Source organism: Oreochromis aureus, linkage group 2 (genome assembly GCF_013358895.1).
Source record: "Oreochromis aureus strain Israel breed Guangdong linkage group 2, ZZ_aureus, whole genome shotgun sequence".
NCBI lineage: Eukaryota > Metazoa > Chordata > Actinopteri > Cichliformes > Cichlidae > Oreochromis > Oreochromis aureus.
The window spans coordinates 34,682,233-34,703,762 of record NC_052943.1 but is presented as its reverse complement, the minus strand read 5'-3'; the positions used below and the strand labels follow the sequence as shown (position 1 = coordinate 34,703,762).

Below are 21,530 nucleotides of genomic sequence, written 5' to 3'. Positions count from 1 at the left end.
GTATTCTGTAGTGGAATACATTTTAAAAGTAACCTTCCCAACACTGTAGACCATATTCTGTTCTCCTGACAGTTTATTTAGCAATAAATCTATATTCCTAAATACCTAATATCTACGTGAAAAGGGAAAGACCATCTCTGAATCGAGGAGGGGGCCTAAGGGTACATCTTTCGCCATCTTACAATGCTGTGATTGCAGCCATTCCCCAACTCTCTGTGAATGGGACTCATGGCCATTGATCAGTGTTCTTTGATCAGTGGGTTTTGGTCAGTGATTGTTGATCAGTGGTCATGGGAATTTGCATAATTATGATTAAGGAACTGACCTCACAGCCCATTGTTCCCTCAGTGGGCTGGTTTCAGTCATTATGCAAATGTAGTGTTTATAAGATTTGGGGAAACCTGCAGTCAGCTGAGACTGAAGAAGTCACTTGGATGAGTGACGAAACGTTTCTCCCACAAAACGCTACGTCCAGATGAACAGATTCAACTTTTGGAGATACCTAATATCTACTGTTCCTCAGTGGTGTATTATGAGGGCTGAAGTTGCTTGTAGACAATTTCAGTATAATAATTATGAATGAAATTAGTCTTTGTGTTTTTCTGTCACAATCACATCTTAGAAGAAAACTCGTGACCCACGGCTTCTTAAATATTCGGTTAGTGATATTAAACATAAAGCTATCTGTTTTTTTTTAAATAAATTAGCCATTTTATTTGAATGGTAACATTAATGCACTCGAGAATAATGACTTTCATTCCTCTATTTATACTCTTTATTTATTATTGCTTTTCTAATGTAGTGCATTTTTCTAAATATAAATTAGCCTTGTTTATAGCTTTTACTGCAGTTTTGGAAAGTGGCCAGCACCAAACTGGAGTCTTCAGATGCATTCCCTTTAAGTAACTTAATTATGTCTATAAATCTTTCCCTAAATCCAAGCAACTCTGAGGTAAGACTGGAAATGAAATAAAAACTCTTTTAACCCAACATTGTTTTTATTTATGTGCACATGAGCTGTTAAATAAGCACACAGAAATACTGATGTAAATAGTATCTAAAAAAGACAGATCCAAAACACACAGGTGTCTGCACTACTATAAACCATTACAGTGAATGTCTGCAAACCATGGTAGCTTGGAACATTTAAAACCACAGAGCCCAGTGTTGTTGACCACAGCTTGTCACAGAGTTTTGTCATAGCGCTGCTGACTCAGCCTCCTGGAGACATTGCTTTTGTAAGCTCCCCCCCCTTTTCCTGGGAGGTACTGGTGTTTACATGGATGTGCTTGTGGTGCTGGCTGGGCTCTGTACCAATACTGGGTTCCAGAGCCTCTGGTTTGCATACCTCAACACCATTTGAGGTTCAAATAAAAGGGAATGCAATGTTGTATTGGCCACAAGGAGACTGTCCATTTCACTAAAAAACTGGAAAAGAACTGTTCCCTTTCCATTTGATTTACTATTGTCCTTAACTTTGCAGACATCAACAAGTGTATTCCATCTGCACACTCTGTCTGGGCAGAAAGGCTTGGGAAAACTGGCCTGACAACTTCTCTGAAGTTTCTTGCCACAGAAGTTTTTTTTGTTTGATTTGGAGGTAGTGAGGCGGGAGTTGATTGTGCGGTGTCCTGCTGAGGCCATCATCTTCATGATAGCGGTGCTACTGCATCAGGTCTATGAATGAGTATTAAATTTTCAGGACTTTTTTACCAGTCTGTTGTGGCCAGTGCCATGCTGGGGCAGCAGGTGGAGGGTCACAGATGCCAACAGACTCAATAAACTGATCCACAAGGCCAGTAATGTTGTGGGGACGGAGCTGGACTCCCTTAGGGTGGTGTCTGAGAGGTGGATAATACCTCCCACCCACTCCATGATGTGCTGGCTCATCACAGGAGCACGTTCAGTGAGAGACTGAGATTACCCATAATGCACCACTGAACAACACAGATTGTCGTCACCTGTTTTCTTACCGATCACGACTCAACTGCATAATCATAGGCACGGTGGCTGCTGTAGGACAATCAAATCTGCAGTAAGTCCAGGCTGTCAGTCCGCCATTTACCTCAACGGTCAATAAACTCTTATATGAAGTCAGGACTGTTTATCAAAGGGAAAGTGTGACGCTTAGGAGCCAGCTAGCTGACATAATGTTACCTGTTGTTGTTATTTAGCCGTCACGTTGTCAGCTGTCCAGAGAATAAAAAGCATGTTCATGCATGTTTTTCCTGTGTTAGAGCCTTGACTTCAATTAAAACGAGGAGGCTTGAGGTGAGGAAGAAGAAGAATGAAGGAGGTGGGAGGGCAGAGACGGAGGAGGAAAAAACAGAATGAGAAACCGATGATGAAATCTATAAATCTTCAAATGTTAAATTGTCACGTATAGCATTAATGAGCATTAATGTTTAAATTGTAAATAACTTATAAGGCCTACTGCAGATGTGGCCGGCAATGTCCATTTTGGCCACTGTATTAAAAATGACGGGGAAAAATCTTGAATACAAATTAAAATATTATATATTTTAATCTTATGCATTATGTAAATTAACTAACTTTGCTGAACATAACTTACCAGTGATTTTTTTCTTTCCTTTTTTTAAGGATCGTTTACATCATGATTGTGTTTTCAGGATAAATGAGGTAATATGCTGTTTAATGTGATCGTTGTTTTTTTATACAGTAGTTACAGTGTAAACAGCCCATTATTTTAATTATGTCTGTAAAATGCGGAAGTATCCGCAAAAGTGACGCAGGCGCAAGAGGCACCAATTCGCCGCTTCTTGTTTACCATAACAACTGGCGACGCTTTCTCCTGATTGGTTGCAGCTACATCCTGTCTTCCCAGGCTTCTGCCATTCAGATGCTATTTTGAACACTTCCTTCGTGGATTAACGGGAACGTCTTTAGAAAAGGAGTAAGTCAATAATAAGATAGTTGGCTGGCTCATCCAGTGAGGGGAAACGTTAGCCATAGTCAAGTGCGGATAGCAGCGGTGTGTCAACGCTAACATGAAGCGTTTCTTCTTCTGCGGGGAAAAAGTCAGTCGGTATTCCCCAGAGAAGTTCTTCTGTTGAGCCGAGATGCCCCAAAGATGGACGCCTGGACACAGTTTTGATGAGTAAGTGTACAGTGGCTGGAAATAAAACATCTGCTGGCCCTAACTAGCCTTTGTTGAGCTGACTGTGGTGACTCCATTAGATCATTGCCGATGTTGGAAACAGGAAGATGTTAGCATGTTTTCCATGTCTAGAAGAAGAGCACAGACTCAAGAAAACAGTGCATGGATACACTTTTACACCGTCAGACAAATGAAATTGGAATATGTACCTTCTGTTGTTGGTTTGTGTTTACATTATTGTTGAAGGCTTTAAATATGACGATCTGTCAGAAAGTTCACAGACTGTCCCCACTGAAGCAAACATGGGTGAGCACTGTCACAGAGTTTGGCATTTAGACACAATGGACAAGAGAGCGTTGTGGCTGAACTATGGTGTGATACAGAGGAAGCAAAGACACACTTGGCATTGCTGACACAGTATAGCAGGGAGCATTTTTAGATGTCAGCTGTTCATAAAAATATTGTGGAGTTCATACCGTGGGTTCATATTCACATCACTGACAAATGATTTCTAATATAGACATTCTGTGACAACAGAAATGTTGGTGAGTGAATTCTGAAATAAATGGGACCTTTTTGTGCCTTGAATTCATGTTTGTGCTTTGTCCTTTCACAGCTTTGTCTAGTATGGATCACAACATCCCAGAGATACTGAAAGATCCTGATGTAGAGCGAGGCCTGATTGGTAATACACATACATGCCTACACACACACAAACACACACATGACTGGTGACCTGTCCAAGATGTGCTGTGATAGGCTCCAGCCCACAACCCTGATGAGGATAAGTGGGGAAAAATGGATGGATAGACTCTCATTACAGATTGTGAAGATAAAATATATTTTAGAACCTAATATGAAACCAAGGGCACAACAAATAACAGAGAGCACAAAGAGCATTATGGAAAAGTTCCAGATGAACTTTGTGTACTGTGTGGTATTAGTTATGCTAAAATAAAGACCATTCAAAACAAAACAGAAGGCTCACTGTGAAAGTTTGAACCGGTCACTGTCTGCATTTTAAATCTGACCTCACAGCTGGCTGAGCGAAACAAGAAACACGTTTTTATAAATTATTGTAAAAGTTTCTCATCATGTGCACATCTACCTGCAGCCGCTCTCTCCTCCAGCGTGCAGCAGAGGACTTAGCTCTGCTCCTCGGGCCTGAAGCACATCTGATTCAGTTGCTCTGCTCCACAGTTCACTTTTTATTTGCTTGGATTAATTCTCCACACTGTGGCCTCTCTGTTCCGTTTAGCTGTGGTTTCCCCCACTGGTCTGCACAGCTGTGTGTCTGTAATCCACTCAGCATTTCATCATTAGCTGCCACATTAATGACACATGGCTAATGTGGCTGTTGGATAACTGCTAATAATTAAATGGCTAATGTTAACGTGTGCACCATCCGGGTTAGCATTTATCAGAACTATTCAATACTTTAATGCAGTTTTGATTTTCATAAGCACTGAAATGCCAGTAAGTTGTTAGTTTGCTATTCTGTGTGCTTAATATGAGCACTTTTACAGTCATTCACTCATCCAGCTTTAGCATTTAATATCAGCTCAGGATTAAATCTGATTCTGAGAACAGTAATGCAGAATCACCGTTCACATCAGACTTCTCTGTAGAGGGTTTTAGACACAGATTGCACAAATCAGTGAGCTTTCATTTGTCATTGGTCACAGTGAGGATGTGGACATATTGGAAACATCTGAGTGCAGATGATGCTAAAGTGATTTTAAAACATCCATCCATTTGCGTCCACTTATCAGGGTCGCGGGCGGCGTTGGAGCCCATCCCAGCTGTCATAGGGCGAGAGGCGGGGTACACGCTGGACAGGTCGCTAGTCTGTCGCAGGGCCAACACACAGGGACAGACAACCATTCATGCTCCCATTCACTCCCACATATATAGGCAATTTAGTGTTTCCAGTTAACCTAACCCCACTAACTGTATGTCTTTGGACTGTGGGAGGAAGCTGGAGTACCCGGAGAGAACCCTCGCGAACATGGGGAAAACATGCAAACGCCACACAGGAAAGAGTAAATGTATTATAAAGTAACATTTTAAATCTAGTGTGTAGGTCAGGGGTGGGCAATCTCAGTCCACGAGGGCCGGTGTCCCTGCAGGTTTTAGATCTCACCTTGGGTCAACACACCTGAATGACATGATTAGTTCGTTACCAGGCCTCTGGAGAACTTCAGGACATGTTGAGGAGCTAATTTAGCCATTTAAATCAGCTGTGTTGGTTCGAGGACACATCTAAAACCTGCAGGGACACCGGCCCTCGTGGACTGAGATTGCCCACCCCTGCTGTAGACTGATTTGTAATCTGATTACATCTGATATTCAGTCGTTGAATGCTTACAACATTTTGAACGCTATGGAGTCTTAGTGGAGACGTGGGGTGTCCAGCCAGTCTCCAGACCTCAGTCCTATAGAAGATCTGTGGAGCAAGCTGAAGCTTTGTGTTGCCAAGAAACTTAAAGCCTGTAAAGAGTTTCTGTAAAGAGGAGAAGGCCAGGAACGTCTTACCGCCGTGCTTGCAAACAAGGGTTTCTCCACCAAATACTGAGTCATCGTTCGCTTGGGGATCAAATACTTATTTCACTCAATGACATGAAAAGTTTATTTAGCACTTTTATGTAACACATTATTCATTTTTGTTGGTTTATGAAATGAATGAGATTGTTTATTTCTTTGTAAGTGAGCCAACTTATTAGTTCAGCAGTGGGTGTGAAGTAACTTATAATTGTTACATGGCCAGTCTGTGGCTACATAAAACCTGATTAGGCCTAACAGTGACACCTCGGCCTCAGTATTCAAGGTGTCAAGGCAACGTTACAGCTTCCAAAGAAATGGTGACTACTTCTATGTATTTTAAATTGAATAATTCTAAGTACATGATAATGCATCGGTTTATTGGAAGACATGATAACACACTAGCTAAAGTATATTTATGAGTTACTATTAAATAACCTCAAACAGTTACTTACTGTACCTTAAACATATTACATGAACCAATGAAATGTGAGGGATTCTGAGCAGGATGAGCTACGACTGATCATTCATTGTTGTTGTTTGTCTTTCAGAGGAGTTTCACTTCCTGTATGCTAAACAGAGCATCTGAGTGCAAATGGTATGATTTATATATGTGACAGCAGCACAACATATTGTTTTTCTATCCAATAGTACTGCACAGTTTCTACTAAGCTGAATGATTAATAAACATTAATCCTCCACCACCGTTTCCTCCACCACATAAGGCCATGCTTTACCACCATGTGAACATAGGTCCTCCCATTGCAGTCTTTTGATTACAACACTGTGAAAAAGCCTTAAGCCAACCCTGATTTCTTTATGTTTGGAGTGAGACCTTGTAGTTTTTCAAAGGTTTTCTTTGGACTGCTTTAGCCTGTACTTGACCCTTTACTGAGGACTGTTTATGCTAAGCCCCTACACTGACCTCTGCATCACTCCAGACTAAAAAACACACATAACTGAAGGAAAGAACAAGTGTTCTTTCACAAAATAAACATAACACATAACAAACAAACAACTTTTTCTTGGACACATGTTCCTATTTCCCATTTAAATATTCTGATGATTCACCTTTATTCTTATTTAAAAGTAGGTAAAATAAACACACTAAAGTTTTAGAACACCAATTTTTCCAGGTTTTAATTGAAAATTATGCAGTTTAATGTTTCATTTCGCTGTGAAATGAAAGCATAGTACAAATAAACAACTGGAGTTGAAAAGGAAATCACTGAATCAGTTTATAGACCAAATATATTCTGACCTTCTGAGTAGCCTCCTTTGGCAGATATAACAGCTGAACACAGCCGTGGCTTTCCGTCTACAATAGGAACCAAATATTCTCCCATATCTGTAGCAGAAGTTCCCATAAATGTGAACCTTGTAGGCTGCTTTGCTTTCACTCTTCTGTCCAGATCATCCCAAACCAGCTCGATGGGGTTTAAGTCTGCAGACTGTGCCGGACACTCCATGTTTTCAAGCTCACCATCTTGTTCTTTTTTCCTGAGGTAGTTCTGGCACAGCTTGGACTGTTTGGGCTCCTTATCCTGCTGTAGGATGAACCCCTGACCAACTAGGTGCATGTGGAAGTAACAGCACCTGCTGTCACGGCTTGATCAGCCTCCGTTGCTGCAGAACAGATTTTAAATTGTTAACCCATGTTGTGTTCCCTGAAAAAGGCCTTTTTGTAGAATTCTGAAATGTACATTATTTTTCAGTTTTGGTAACCTTACCTTTGTTTTAAACATCTGGTAGTTCAACACTTACCTTTGTACCATTTAAAGCTGTTCATTGGACTTGAACTGCAATAAATAGCTGGAAAAACTGGGCTGTTCTAAAACCTTTGACCGTGTGTACACATACACAAACATATGAAATGAAAGTGTTGGATTTTACACCTGTTTGGGTTGCTGGTTACAGATGTTTATGTCTCGTTCCTTGCAGCAAGCTGAGGGGTTAATCAGGAGCAGCTTTAACCCCAGTCTGAAGTGGTTATTCCGGAGTCACAGTCAAGATCAGGAAGAGAAGAACTTTGTGGTGGCTCACAACCTGGTGTCCCGCTCTTCTGAGCGCCTGCTGCGTCTGCAGCAGGCGCTTCTTTCTGTGGCGCCTCAGTGGCAGCTGGTGGACAGTGTACAGCTGGCATCCTCTCAGGTGAATTTCTACAGATTGCAGTGTCACTGGATTGTGATAGGTGAAAGGAGAAGAACACGAGTGAATGAAAGCTCTTGTAGTACAGCTTAATGTCTTCAAAGATTATATCCTCAAAATTCTGACTCTTTAATTGCCGTTTTTGGGATGAGGTCATAATATTGACCGCTGGAACAAACATCAACCTTGTTATAGCTGAGTTCCTAATCTCCTCTCCTCACTCCCACCTCCTCCCCCGTCCAATCAGGCCTGTTTTAAAGGAATGCCAGATGAAGCTGGGGTTCTTCTCCTGCCCTCCTCATCCTCCCTGCAGGGTAAATACAGAGCTCAGTGGAGACTCCTGGAGCAGCGATCCCTGCTGATTTTTATACACGAGTACACGAGGAGGGCTCGCCTAGCAGCGGTTTACATATCCAGTGTGAGCAGACTGTTGGAACATCAGCTGAAGAAATCACACCTCGCACCTCAGCAGGTTAGGCCGAGCTCTCAGCACTGTGATTATTGAAATGACTCCGTGTGGTCTAAAGCTTAGTGAGCACTGTGTTATATAGTCACATGCTGTACATCACACTGTGCCACAGAGCTACCAGAGGGAACTCTCCAGTTGTGCTTTTCACATGCACCTTCACTGGGTGATGTAATGAAACGTCTGTGTAACAGATCACAGACTCCAGTCTGCCACAACCCTTAGTTGGATCATTGTTAAAAATGGATGCAGGAATGCTTCTGTAACATCTAACATTTGACATCTTTGATATAAACACAGAGTTTTAGATTTCTTTATCACCACCAGTGTCTGTTCACACAGTCACAGTCATTCTGCTCTCTTTTCCAGACCCCATCAACTTGGTCTTCATGCAGGCTCAATCTGGGTTCACTGAGTCAAGAACTCAGGGTTCATCTCACTCACTGGTCTTGCCTGTTTTCCAAAGTCCAGTCTGACGACTTCTTGAGACGTGCTGTTGGTCAACATACCAGGCTACTTGTAAAAATCAAGGAATCTCTGGACTTACTTGGTCTGCAGGCTCTGGTTTTGATGGAACACTATGTCCAAGCGATCCTGTCTTCTGTATTCCAGACTGACTTAGACTCTGTACCAAAAGAAGTCTTGGAGGATATTTTAACAGGAACTTATCATTATAACCATGTTGTTGATGAGCAGAGAGGCCAGCACAGCGCCTCCAAGCTAAAGACTGCAGTAATACAGCAGGCACGTTTTTCCACATTGGATTCCAGTCTTCCAAGGATCAAAAGCCATCACCCTTCCCCTTTCTCAGTCAAAGAGTTAATGATGATTTTAGCAAGCTATCATGCAGAAAGTGCAGCCAAGCAGCTGCACCACTGGGCTTCAGAGCCGCCCTGTTACTTCTGTCAGATCCACAGCAACCATGAGACTTGCACGTGTGCTCATAACTCCACAAGTCTCAGCTGTGGGATTTCCACATTCAGATCTGAGTGGACCTGGGAGCAGCTACATTATACATATCTAATTTCCTCTCCTCTTTTCTCCATAAGTCGTCCCACCCCCCAGATCTCTTGCCAAAATACCAGTACAACACCTCCTGTTTACAATCCAGCCTTGGAAAATCGTCCCTCTGTTTCAGCCAATCCCATAGCTACAGAACATAAAGAAGAGAACTCTAAAAAAGACCAAAGTAACCAGTGTCAAAAATGCATGTCCCATTCTGCTTTTACTCAGACCGGTGTAGAAGCTTTGGACTTGGCTCAACCTGATCTGGAGAGAAAGACACGTTTAGAAAGCGGTGCACTTCTGCAGACAGCTTCACCTTTGTTAATGAGCTCCCAACATCTCCAAGGCATGCCACCGTCGAGGATTTACCGACTTCAGCATTCCTCAGCAGAGCTGCTTTTTCAGGTGTTTGTTTCGTCCAGTGATCTGCTGGCTCCACTGGTTTCACATACACCCACACCAGAAAGACTCAATGAACAGCCGCTTCAAACCCCAGTAACAGACGTGTTAAATGGGAAGGTTGACTCAACGATCTTGAGCGCTCGAGTCACAAATACACCTGATTCAGTGGAATTAAATAGAGAGAGCTCAAAACTGAACAAAGACCAAAATGTGGAGAGAATTCAACAGGAATGGGCTGAACTGGAAATAACTGTGCCAGATCCCACCAGCAGGTATGGTCAAATCATTGTTACCACTTACCAATGATGTTGGTAGTGTTTCTGCATGCGTCCGTGTCGGTCTGCCTGTCTGTAAACAAAGGGCTCAAAGTTTGGAAGGAATTCTGACAGAACTTTGTAGGGATGTTGAGTCCACTCATATCTGCCTTGCATGTTGGGCCAGACCTCTACCTACTTTATTGGTTAAAAGCAGACTAACTTAAAAACTTTGAATCGTACAAGTGTGGTGTTTATTGTCAGCATATAGAAAGTGCTGTATGAAGATGTGTCACATTTGATCTCTGACCTCTTCTTCAAGGTCAATAAATTGATCTAAAGATCAAAGTAGTAATAATGCTATATAGAACTATTTAAAATGATGTTTCTTACCGCCTGTTTGTATTGATGATATATGGGGAATGATACATGGCAGGTTCTAAATAGCACGTTACTTTGTTCCTCTGACGTCTTCTTCAAGGTCAATAAGGTTCAACTTTAATTAGTTTAAAGTTTTCATAAAATTAACAACAATGAAAACATGATCTGGATTTATGGGGATTCTAAATATCACTGTACAGTTTCCAGTATGTCACATTTACACTCAGGTCTAATATCTGCCACATCTTTCAAGTTGACCCCAGAATGTGTTATTTTAAAGAAAGTGTTGTTAATAGAAATGGAATGAACTGCCTCGTTAGTCAGAAATATAATGTAGTCAAACATAAGCTCAAATTATTGTTGTCCAGTTATTTACAGATCAATACCAGTAATCTGTTCCTAGATGGTGTTTGCGTAACCAAAAGTTACTGTCATACTAGCTTTTTTTTAACTGCACTGAAAGTTTATTGAAACAAATATTTTATTTATATAAAACAATATTATTCCTTTAAAAGTAAATACTGCTGGTTTGCGATCTTGGACCGCTTTTGTTTGTATTTTTGATTGGAGACAGTGCAGAAAGCTTTGTTGTTGTTTTTTTATTGTGATCTATAGGTCTTCAGAAAAATAGATCATTACGCCAAAGGTTCCGCAAAATATAAGAGATAGCGGCCCGTTAAGACACACTGATGCAGAAAAGGCTTCTTAATTAGCTGTTCAGTATCCTTTATTAAGGTGTTCAGTCAGTTTGAGTCAAGCTTGGATTCTTTTTGCTCCTTGGTGCGCTTCATTTGTACAGGTGTGAACACAGTAATCACACAACTGCAAAAAGGCCTTTTGGAGGAGGTGGTCTTGGTACGGTTCCAGAGCAGTTTGTTTCTAGTTTGAACATGATTTAACCTCGATCCAAACCAGCTACCAAGGGTACGTTGCACGTTTCAGCTAAAAAACTCCCAGTAGTCACGTGTCCTGTGTATTCAGAGATGCAGGAAGGCTCTATAGATGTGCGAGGGTCAGTACGAGCTAGCAGCCAGCGGTGAAATGAACATAAAGTCTCCATGTTCTCTGACAGTCCAGAACACGGCGCCTTCTTCCTGTATTTACTGTTCTTGTTAACGCTCCAGACACATCTGGCCAATAGGCCAATGTTTTTCATGACTTCACTGATGTGATGATAAGAGCCACAGTATTCACACTTATCACATCAAATCTGAGATATTTGACACTAACTGACATCATGGATTAGTTCAGTTTTTTTAATCATGGCAGTTAAATTTTCATAAATACCTAAAACATAAACGTGGATTTACGTCACAGATGTTCTGGGAATTCATATAAATACACTTTAATAAACAGATCAAGCAGTTATTAGGATATATTTAATAACCTGGGACCCCCTGTGATCATGTGTCTTAATGAAATAAGGTGCACTGTGCTGTATGCTGTTATATCCTGATCGATCTTGGTTCATTCGGGGAATATTTTGAAGTTCATGTAATAATAATAATGTAATAGTAATAATGAAGTTAGTGCTGTTTTGCATGAATATTGCGCAATTCTTTTGCTTTGAATTAAGATTGACAAAGTAAACCATGAAACAAAGACTGAAAGCAGTTTTCTCATGACATAAGTTGTTTTGTTGTTCTTCCCAGTTCTTATGTTGTCCCTGTTGGGGCATTCCCAAACTAATGATTTATAGTAAGCTGGACAACTGCAGGTGGAGGACGGTCACACACAGTTAGTTTGTGCATGTCTATCTGATAATATCAGTGCATTCATTCTGATTCCTACAGTCTTGAAAACGATGCATTAAAAATGCAGACTTGGGCCAAGAAACCTGGTCTGTTTCTGAAAAAATGATCATTCAGGCATGAAAAAAACACCTTCAGATGGTGTAGGATTCATGGAAATGAGTGCATGTTTATAAGCTACTACAGTGTTTCTATCAGAGGATGGTTAAACATTAAGAGGTGATTTGTATCTTTCAGATCAGAGAAGGAGGAGATGTTTGAAGCAGAGATGAAGACACTGGAGCCGGACCTTGTTTGCTGGTCTCACTCAGTCCAGTGGTTAGACCTGGGTGAGTCTCTGGTTTTTGCTGATCTGCTTGAACAGTATCATACCCTGCTGAGGGCTTTCTGCAGCAGAGCCCTGTGGCTGCAACTACAAGTCCCTGTAGCAGGACACACTGCAGGAAGCATCAACCTCCAGGAGCACCACAGGGGTTTCCAGTTCATCCACCGGCTCTGTCAGGCTTCAGACACTGGTAAGAACATGGCCTCAGCAGTCGCCGTGCTCACTGTCTGACGATGTCATTCAGACCCTAGCAGACATGTGGATGTGTAAAGTATAGTCCAGGCTGAGCATGTAGTGCTACAATGTTGTACACTGCTTTCCTTGTTATGTTCACTTTGCTGCTTTGTCTGCAGCAGCTGTTTTGTGTCTGTGTTGTGTGTAACCTCTTCATATTTTATCTTCCTTTGGAATGGACACATTTCTGCTGCCTGTAGTCTTATCCATGTTTGTGATTGGTCACATTAATCTATTGATGAGCACATTCACATGAAAGTGGGGGCGCACCTTTCACTGATGGATTGGGAAACCCTGAGCTGACTGAGCTGATAACCACCTTCGTGTGGCTGCTTTGCCTAAACTTAGAGTCAGTACACAGAAGATCTGTCAGTTATCAGTTATGTTAAACTTGCTTTGTAGTACAACCCCTGGTGGGGTGAAATGTTGTCTTGGCGCACTGTAGCTCTACGACTGTTTGAGAGCACACCGGTCTGAGGTGTCACCTGACTGGTCTTGCTCTGTCTCCGGAATAATCCATAGAATTTTTCACAAAGATAGAACTGTGCTGTGAATACATCTTCCTTGCTTTGCTGCAAAGCTACAAGATTTATGAAACTCTGGGGAAAGGCTCTCAGATACTAATCCACACAATCTCAGTGAGTGTCTGATCATTGTGTTTGCTTCTGGCACACATTTGGACCTGATGGATGGGAGATGCAGTGTGCATGAAGTGTTTGTATCCCACAGCCTCTCACCAGTAATAATCACAGCATGTGCTGTCAGAAGGAGCTGGGGGGACTTTTACATGGTTGCTGGTAGGAAGCTTCTCAGCACTCAGGTTAACACTTTTTTCATTTAACGAAGAGAAAAATGAAGTCAGCAAAAACTCAGCGAGCAGCTGAAGGCGGCTGGAAAACCGAGCATATGAAGTTGTGTTGTGTGTGACACTCCTGGGTTATGTTGTGTGTTTTTAGGTCAAGTTCCAAAGGAGAGTGAAGTCATGCTGGAGGACCTGAGTCTGTATGTGTTACTGGTTACTGCACATGCTCAGTGGGACTATGGTTAGTGCGCTTAGACTCACACACTCATCGGTCTGCTGCTCTGACCTTACATATTCTGTTTTTACATATATGTCTTTTTTTTGTTTTAGACATGTTGTGATGTCATTAGCTTTGATTTCATATTTGACTGACCTGAGCTTTAAGATGTTTTACTTCATTTTTAACAGCAGCAGAATTTCCAACAGTTGATAAATATAAAGTATCTTATGGTGTTTTGTTTTTTTTTATTCCTCAGCAGCAATAAATAACACCAGAAATCGCTCGTCTATAAAAAATAATAATTTTCTGCAGACTGACTTTGAGTTGAATCACTGCCCCATGCTGTCTTTCTGTTTCGTTGTCTCTCCTCAGAATTGTGCCGAACTTTAGGTTCAACCCTGACAGATAAATGTTTGGTAAATCAGAGAAGCTCGTTTGTTGTGAGATCATCTAAAAAAGATGAAAATGTGACAACGTCAGCAACAATGGAGCGTTTCCTTCTGCTGCTGCCACCTCTCCTGTCGTCTCTGCGCTGCCATCAGTCACACAGCAGAGCCTCAGGTAAACGTTCCACCAGCAGCACTCTAACCAAACCCAGTGGAAATGACATCAACTCATACTTTTACACAGGCTAAGATGTCAAAATAGAATCTGCAGAAATCGCTGTGTGCAGGGCACAAGACTGAAAAAGCTGGATGTGATCTTTGGGCAGACGTATCTAATAAGTGCAGTTTGATGTTTGCTGCGATGCATTTTTGGCTCACTTGGACTTAGACTTTACTCTGTGTGAGATGAAACAAAGTTTACACACTGAACAACAGATTTAGACCAGAGTAAACAAAGATTTGGTGTAAAGACCACACCATGGTGAGCTCTGTCGCTGCGTCCCATTTATCTCAAAGGTTGAATGTTGCAGCAGGTTTTCCTATCATGGAGGTCTTCCTTAAAATCTCCTGACTTGCTTTCTCGGTACACTTTAGCTTATTGTCCATCAGTATTGTGAAGCACAGTCCAGTCATTTGGCTGATTTTGGCTGATTAGAAACCAGGCATGCTTTTACCTTCACTGTATTTTATAGGTGATTTCATCCGCTCATTCCACAGGTGGATCCTAATTTCATAAATAATGTTGCTCATCATAAGAAAGATGGGTGATATTATGTGTTTTGCCAGAGAGTCCATCCATCTCTTCCCCTTCTCTAACTCAGGGTTGTGGGTGGAGTCTATCCCAGCTACTATAGGGCGAGAGGCGGGGTACACTGAATTGGTTGCTTTACACACGGCCAACACATTCATGGGCAGTTTAGAATCGCCAGTTCACCTAACCCTACGAAGTGCACATGTTTGGCAGGAAGCTGGTGCGCAGTGAGAGCCCATGGAAACGTGGGAGAACATGCAGACTCCACACAGACAGGTCCATCAGGAACTGTGAGGCTGTGTTAACCTCTCTGTCTGCGGTGTGTCGTCAGCGTGTGGCTGTCCTCTGCTGACAGACTCTTTGTATTATAAAAGGAACGTCTGCAGGGAATCATCAGATTGTTGGGACTCTCTCTTTAATATTGCAGAGTCTTTACCTGTTTTTCTTTTTTAAAAACAGTTTCTATATAAAATAATAATAATAATAATTGAATTGACTTGATCCCCTCTGTCTGTCTCCCCTCCACAGGTCCCTTCAGCCTCTTCCCCTGTTCTCTGCAGAGGCAGACTGTTAGTTTGGTGCTGGCCTCCGTGCAGCTGTCTGCTGTATGGGTGATGTCCAAGGCACACCAGTTCCTCTCCTCCTGGAGTCTCAATAAGTTCCTGCTTATTACACAGGGGGACCTCACAGTAGGTTACTCATATATTACAACCAGAACACTTGTTCTGTAGAGCTGGGTGATCAGAGACTGATATCAGTGGAAGGGCTGTTTCATAAACATGATGCAGCACAGTACTCACACCACTTTGTACTAACATTGGAGTATAAACAGTGTAAAGCATGATGTACTGTCTTTGGTTCTGTACTTATTTGTGGCCCAAAGTTCATTTCATTTATTTTACTTTGGTTTTTATTTATGTATTAAGGATTTCATGTTTCAAATACAAACAAAATTAGTTTGAGCAGTGGTGCCAAAACATTGGGATACAGTTCATCTTTAAGCCTCAGTGTCAGTTTAAATGTGTTTTTTGTGTCTGCAGGTGATGAGGGAGTCATTAGAGGCGCTGGTGCATCAGACCAAATCACTAGTGATGAATTCACACAGTGACCAGCAGTCTACTCTACATACCCACAGCCAGCTCCTCCTGCAGCAGCAGCTGGAAACTCTCGACCGTGCTCGGTCCGCTCTGCAGGTGAGCTGTCTGCTTTCTTCTGACAACCAGGTCAGAAAGCTTCACTGCTACTGTGCAGACTGGTGAAGTGTGTGTAGTGTTGCTGAGGATCATATGCAGGACTATACAGAGCCACAGATGATTTCCTAACCACATCTAACCAGAAATGTTGATGTCGTCACTGTCCCTCAGACCTTCTCTTCTGTGATGCTGAGGACATTCTCCAGTGACTGCAAGCAGAGGTCAGGAGAGATCTTTGAGCACACCATGCCTCCTGCTGTACACTGGAAGCCCAGCCGCAGGACAGGTGCTCGTATCTGACTGTATGAATTCAGTTTACCTCAGTGTTTTATGTGGATTTATGTTGTAAGGTGAGAAACGGTCTCCTTTTATGACTCTGGTTCTGGTTATATGGTTTCCTGTGAAAGGGAGTTAGTATTCACACTGTCACCACTAAGTGCTCAAAGGTGGCTGTAAGGTTTGGGTGAGAGGAAAGCTGACAGAGTAGTGTGGAGGACAACTATATACTATATAAATGTTATACCAGCCAGTAGAGGAAGAGTTTCAGAGGAGTGGAAAACTTACAGAGAGGACAAGGCACAAACTAAAAGACAGAGAAGTTATAAACACATTTGAATAAAGACCACATTGATCAGGTGATCAGCTGTGGATCTTTAAGGTATGGTTTAAGTACAGCAGCCTTTAAAGCCAGTGATGTCTGATGGGCTCTTACAAAGTGAAATGGTTTTGTAGGTTTTATGAATTCTGAACTTAAAAACTACCCTAACCCTAAACACGCTGTTCAATGAAGTTATTTAGTGTTTTATTTTATTAGGCTAAACTCATCAGGCTTGGGTTTAAAAGTCGATTTTAGTTTGAATAAAGTGATATCGATTCATTAAATCCTGAATCCATTTTTAAATGTATTTTTGTCAGAAACGCCAGGATCTCAGGTTAAAGCTCACAAAACTATTTCAACAACCACCAAACAGCTAAAACAGTGAATGAGAGCAGGTAACAGAGTCCGCACGAAGACATAAACACAGCGCGTGGATCGCTCACCCGACAGCACGTACACGCCGCCGCGGCTGCAGGTCGACATCTCACAGGTTCTGACGCTGCAGCTTTCATCACTCAGCACTCCAACAACAAAGCCTCATTTCTGCTGTTAAACATCATGTAAACTTTTACAAATGATGCCAATGGCAAACTCTCAGCTGTGTCTGTAATCAAACCTCTGTGACTTTGCTCTGCTTCACCTCAGCAGCATCAGGTCATGTTCACATGCTGATTCATGGAGCATCTCCTTCATGTTTTTATCTTCAGTTACACAAAGACGTCTGCTGTGATGATCACACCTCTGATGAGGTCACAGTGTTGTTATAGTTACACTGAGTTTGTAATTGCAGATAAATAGTCAAATAATTTGGAATTCAATATTTTTAATTTACAAGCTTTAGAGAATTCTTTCAACAGTACATATCCAAGATACATGATCATCATTATAATATTTCTGAGTCAGTTATAGAAACGATACCCAGCCCTACTCAGTGCATTTAGCCTCAGCCAGAGAAGACTTTGGTTTGAATAACAAAGGAAATTACTCATGACTGAGTAAGTTTCATGGATGTTAAAGTGTTTTAATGTTTTCATTAGGATTAACACTCAGACACTCAGTACTATGTGACTGTAATACAGTAAATGTAGTTTTTCTGTGCGAGACCAACCCACAAACTCAGGTGGGTGATCAGGTGACCATGTGCCACACCGCTGGAGTGCAGCAGGTTCAAGTCTCACTCCTGGCTCTTTGCTGTCTGTCTTCACTGCTCCAGCACCAACGCTTCCTGATCAGTCTTTGTCATGTTTTGCACTCAAAACTTTGTCACTAACAGCTGCAGGTTGGACTTGTCATACAGTCTGTTCCTTCCACAGTGACTGCTCCATCCACGTATTATGAACAGAGCACCAGCTGTCATGTATGTGCTTTGAGTTGCTGTCCTGGTAAAGCAGCAGCCACAGGGTGTAGTTAGTGTCATTGCTTATGAAAGCTTTTATATTCATACCAACCACACTGAAAATAAATGACTGTATGTAAGGAGTGCTGTAATATTTCTCAGTTCCACAGAAGCTAAAAGTTTGTATTTCAGTTGCATCGTGACTCTTCATTTGCTCTGTGTCTCCTAAAATGGCCTTTTTTATTTTACGCTGTGTTTCCAAAGGTTTTCCCAACAGTCCCAGTGAATATGCATCTCTGGCAGCTCAAACTGTGATTGGTCAAGTGTTAGAGGGTGTGGCTCCTCTATCTGACGATGCACGAGTCCAAGCATTGAGTATAACGATGACAGCGTTCATGGAGGCATGGATGGAGCACATCCTGAGACAGAAGATCAAGTTCAGGTGTGTTTTAGAGCACAGACTGTGTTATCCAACAACCTGATGACATATCATTGAAAACAGAGCAGTTTGGTACGTGTGCGTGTGACTCTTCACTCACACATGTCACATAAAAGCAAACCATTTTCAGATGTTGACAAATGTCCTTTTGCTGTGTGTTTTTAGCGTGCAGGGCGCTCTTCAGCTGAAGCAAGACTTTGACTCTATTAGAGAAATGATCCAGTCTGACCAGTATGGTCTGTCAGCGGAGCTCCACCAGCAGCTGCTCAGCCTCCGGTATCACCATCTGTCTTTTTCTCTTATTCATTGTCATCTTCATCTCCTTGTCAAATCTCTCTTGAATATTAACTAATCAAACCAGAGTTTTGTAACAAATATCCAAAACCAGCCTACGTGTTTATGAAAGCTTAGCAGCTGTAGATGCTCCAGATATCTGAGACCACTGTGAGCTTCAGGCTGTGGACGCTGTCATCTTTCTAGACCACTGAACGTCACATTTTTCCATCACCAATTTTAATTAATCACGCAGTCAGTAAACATGCAACTTTTGGGGCTGTGGGCAGAAACGGGCACAGAGGAAGCATCCAAACTCCACCCAAAAGACTCCAGACAGGTTCAGACTCGTTATGTTATTTGGCAGCAGTGCTGACCTCTGCACCTCTGTGCCAGCAGAGAAATGAACACACTGCTGTTTGCACTGCAGACGTGATGTGTTCTCTTCCACTGAGGCTGATTGTATATAAAAGTCGGGTCACTCTGACAGTAGTGATGTCAGAGTGGGACCCACAGTTTTCCAAACTCAGCTGCGGTGCTGGGACCAGATGTGCACAAGAAGATAGTAACATTTGTACGACTATTTTCAGTATTTAGTCACATCTTTGTTGTACACCTCAAACATTGTGACTTCAACTGCTTTGGTTATCTACTGGGTCTGTTCAAGTAAAAAACTATTAAATAGTAAAGTGTTAGTATTTAATATTTTACTATGGTGAGAGAGTCTAAATAAATAACTGATGATGTTCCTCAGTACTTTGGCTCCTTTTGCTCTGTCTGCAGGGTTTTTCAGCAGGTGGACTCAGCAGTGGTGTGTCTGCTCCAGCAGCCGCAGGCTAAACCATACGTGCAGTCTCGATCCTGGGAGCCTTTCACGCGCTGCTGTAAGTGTCACATCAGTCTGCAGTGTTCAAATGTGCCAACACCTCAGAGTTTATTGTTCCTTCAGTACACAGACCTTACAGAGGCGTGTGGTTCCCATTCATATGACAAATACAATGAGAGGCAGTGGTGATGAGCCCTGTATAATCCTCCAGGTCCGGCTGACAGAAACAGGGACAGCACTGATGCTGCTGTGGGGAGTAGTATAGCCAACCTGAGGTGCATGGAAGGTGAGGACCTGCCTCAGTCTGATTCCTCATATACGCCTACCGACCTCCCTCCAGTAGACCCATCGACCCCCGCAGAGCCTTACCTCGCTCCAAGGTACAGTTCTACCATTTTCTCTACAGACGTAGTGCAGAAATTCATCATTTTTTTGTCTTGACATTTGTGTGCCCCATCCCAATGGTCGTTCTCAGACACATTAATGGTAAATGGACTGAGTCTTATATAGTGCTTTTCTACTCTCCCGGAGTACTCAAAGCGCTCTATACAACATGCCTCATTCACCCATTCACACACATTAATGGGCCTGATGCATACTTCTCCCCTTAAAGTCGCTCTCAGAGTTAAGAAATGTCCCGTGTTTCCTTTGTGCTCACAGCCTGGTGCTGGGTGCAGCTCAGCAGGAGTGGTTGGACCTGAGGATTCAGACCAGTGTCCGTCGCTGGAGGCTGCCGGGACTGCCCTGCCTGTCCAACTCTGAACACTGAACACACACACGCACACACACACACTTTGATTTAGTAGCAACATTTGAAGGAAATATCATGTAAATACATAAAAATAATTGTTTTATTTTTGATAAATAGACATGAGGGAGGTTGGCACCATGGAGTAGGTACAACATAACAAACCCCAGTCAGACACAATGGGAATCACAACAGTGGTTAGAACTTTGCTTGTTAATTCAGGCTCACATATGTTTGAAATATGTCAAGTGAATGAAATGATAATTAATTTAAAAACAAAATGCTCGTATTTTCAGAAATATTTCTTTTACCTCTGTTTTTATATACCTGAATAAATCTGTTTGTATTCCTTCTCAGTTTGTGTTTGCATGTTTTTCTGCTCCTGCTTCTTTTCATTGCTGTTGTTAGTTTATCAGACTGGAACTGGACTAAGTGAAATCCACCATGAAAACCATTTGATGCTTGTTATCTCATTCAGTTGAATTCATTTCTGGGCTTTATGACTTTATTTCAATAGTTCAAACTCCCAAAAGTTTGAACTGCAGAATGGAAACAGAAAAACAAACAAAGGACCTGGGCCCTGTTTCAGAAAGCTGGTTTAGTGCAAACTCTGAGTAAGTATACCCTGAGTTAACGAAAACTCTGGGTTTTCGGTTTCACAAAGCGAGTTTAGATTAATTCTGAGTGAGTTACTATGACGACACACTCCGTGAAGCTAACCTGCCCCCTAGCAGGTTTACTTCAACTAACCCTGACCTTCTCCGCCTCTTTGTCGGAAACCTGACTGTAAGAAGTGTCAGACATGGCGTGCCCCTTCCTTGAAGAGCCAGTAGATGTTGAAGCCCAAATTCTCCACAGAGCTCTCCGCCGGGAGAGAGTGATTAGAGCGCGTTTGGACATTTTATCATTTCCTGATGATTTTCTGTGTGAACGTTACTGTTTTTCAGCAAAATCTATAATTTATTTGAATAACATCCTCAGGCCTTATATTGCTCATGTGACACATCATGGACATTCTCTCAGTTCTGTATTTGGGGCCCGAGCACATATTTTGTAGGGCCCGAGCATTAGGGCCCGAGCACAAAAGTGCGAGGCCCTATTGTATCTGCTTGTTCTCTTCTTCTTATTATTATTATTATTATTATTATTATTATTAGGCCCGAGCACCGAGAGTGCGAAGGCCCTATTGTATCTGCTCTGTTTCTTCTTCTTATTATTATTATTATTATTATTATTATTATTATTATTAGGCCCGAGCACAAGAGTGCGAAGGCCCTATTGTATCTGCTCTGTTTCTTATTATTATTATTAGGGCCGAGCACTCGGTCTGGCG

General features: G+C 42.0%; 1 protein-coding gene across 7 annotated transcripts; it reads left to right on the top strand.

The window, feature by feature from the left end:
- The first annotated feature begins 1,929 nt into the window (after positions 1 to 1,929).
- ccdc142 (coiled-coil domain containing 142) lies at positions 1,930 to 20,550 on the top strand. Of its 7 annotated transcripts, XM_039622230.1 has the most exons (18): positions 1,930 to 2,035; positions 2,602 to 2,640; positions 3,735 to 3,803; positions 6,211 to 6,257; positions 7,601 to 7,810; positions 8,055 to 8,279; positions 8,643 to 9,952; positions 12,304 to 12,581; positions 13,582 to 13,668; positions 14,020 to 14,208; positions 15,313 to 15,473; positions 15,825 to 15,977; positions 16,149 to 16,263; positions 18,176 to 18,353; positions 18,516 to 18,626; positions 19,407 to 19,507; positions 19,661 to 19,829; positions 20,110 to 20,550. In XM_039622230.1, exons 4-18 carry the CDS (start codon positions 6,255 to 6,257, stop codon positions 20,216 to 20,218), a joined length of 3,399 nt encoding a protein of 1,132 aa, XP_039478164.1. In that variant the 5' UTR covers positions 1,930 to 2,035; positions 2,602 to 2,640; positions 3,735 to 3,803; positions 6,211 to 6,254; the 3' UTR covers positions 20,219 to 20,550. The 7 variants fall into 7 exon arrangements, with proteins under 7 accessions (XP_039478164.1, XP_031592600.2, XP_039478170.1 ...); XM_031736740.2 differs by lacking the exons at positions 1,930 to 2,035; positions 2,602 to 2,640 and adding an exon at positions 2,735 to 3,118 and having other exon boundaries at positions 3,745 to 3,803; XM_039622236.1 differs by lacking the exons at positions 1,930 to 2,035; positions 2,602 to 2,640 and adding an exon at positions 2,735 to 3,118 and having other exon boundaries at positions 12,304 to 12,395.
- Positions 20,551 to 21,530: the final 980 nt, after the last annotated feature.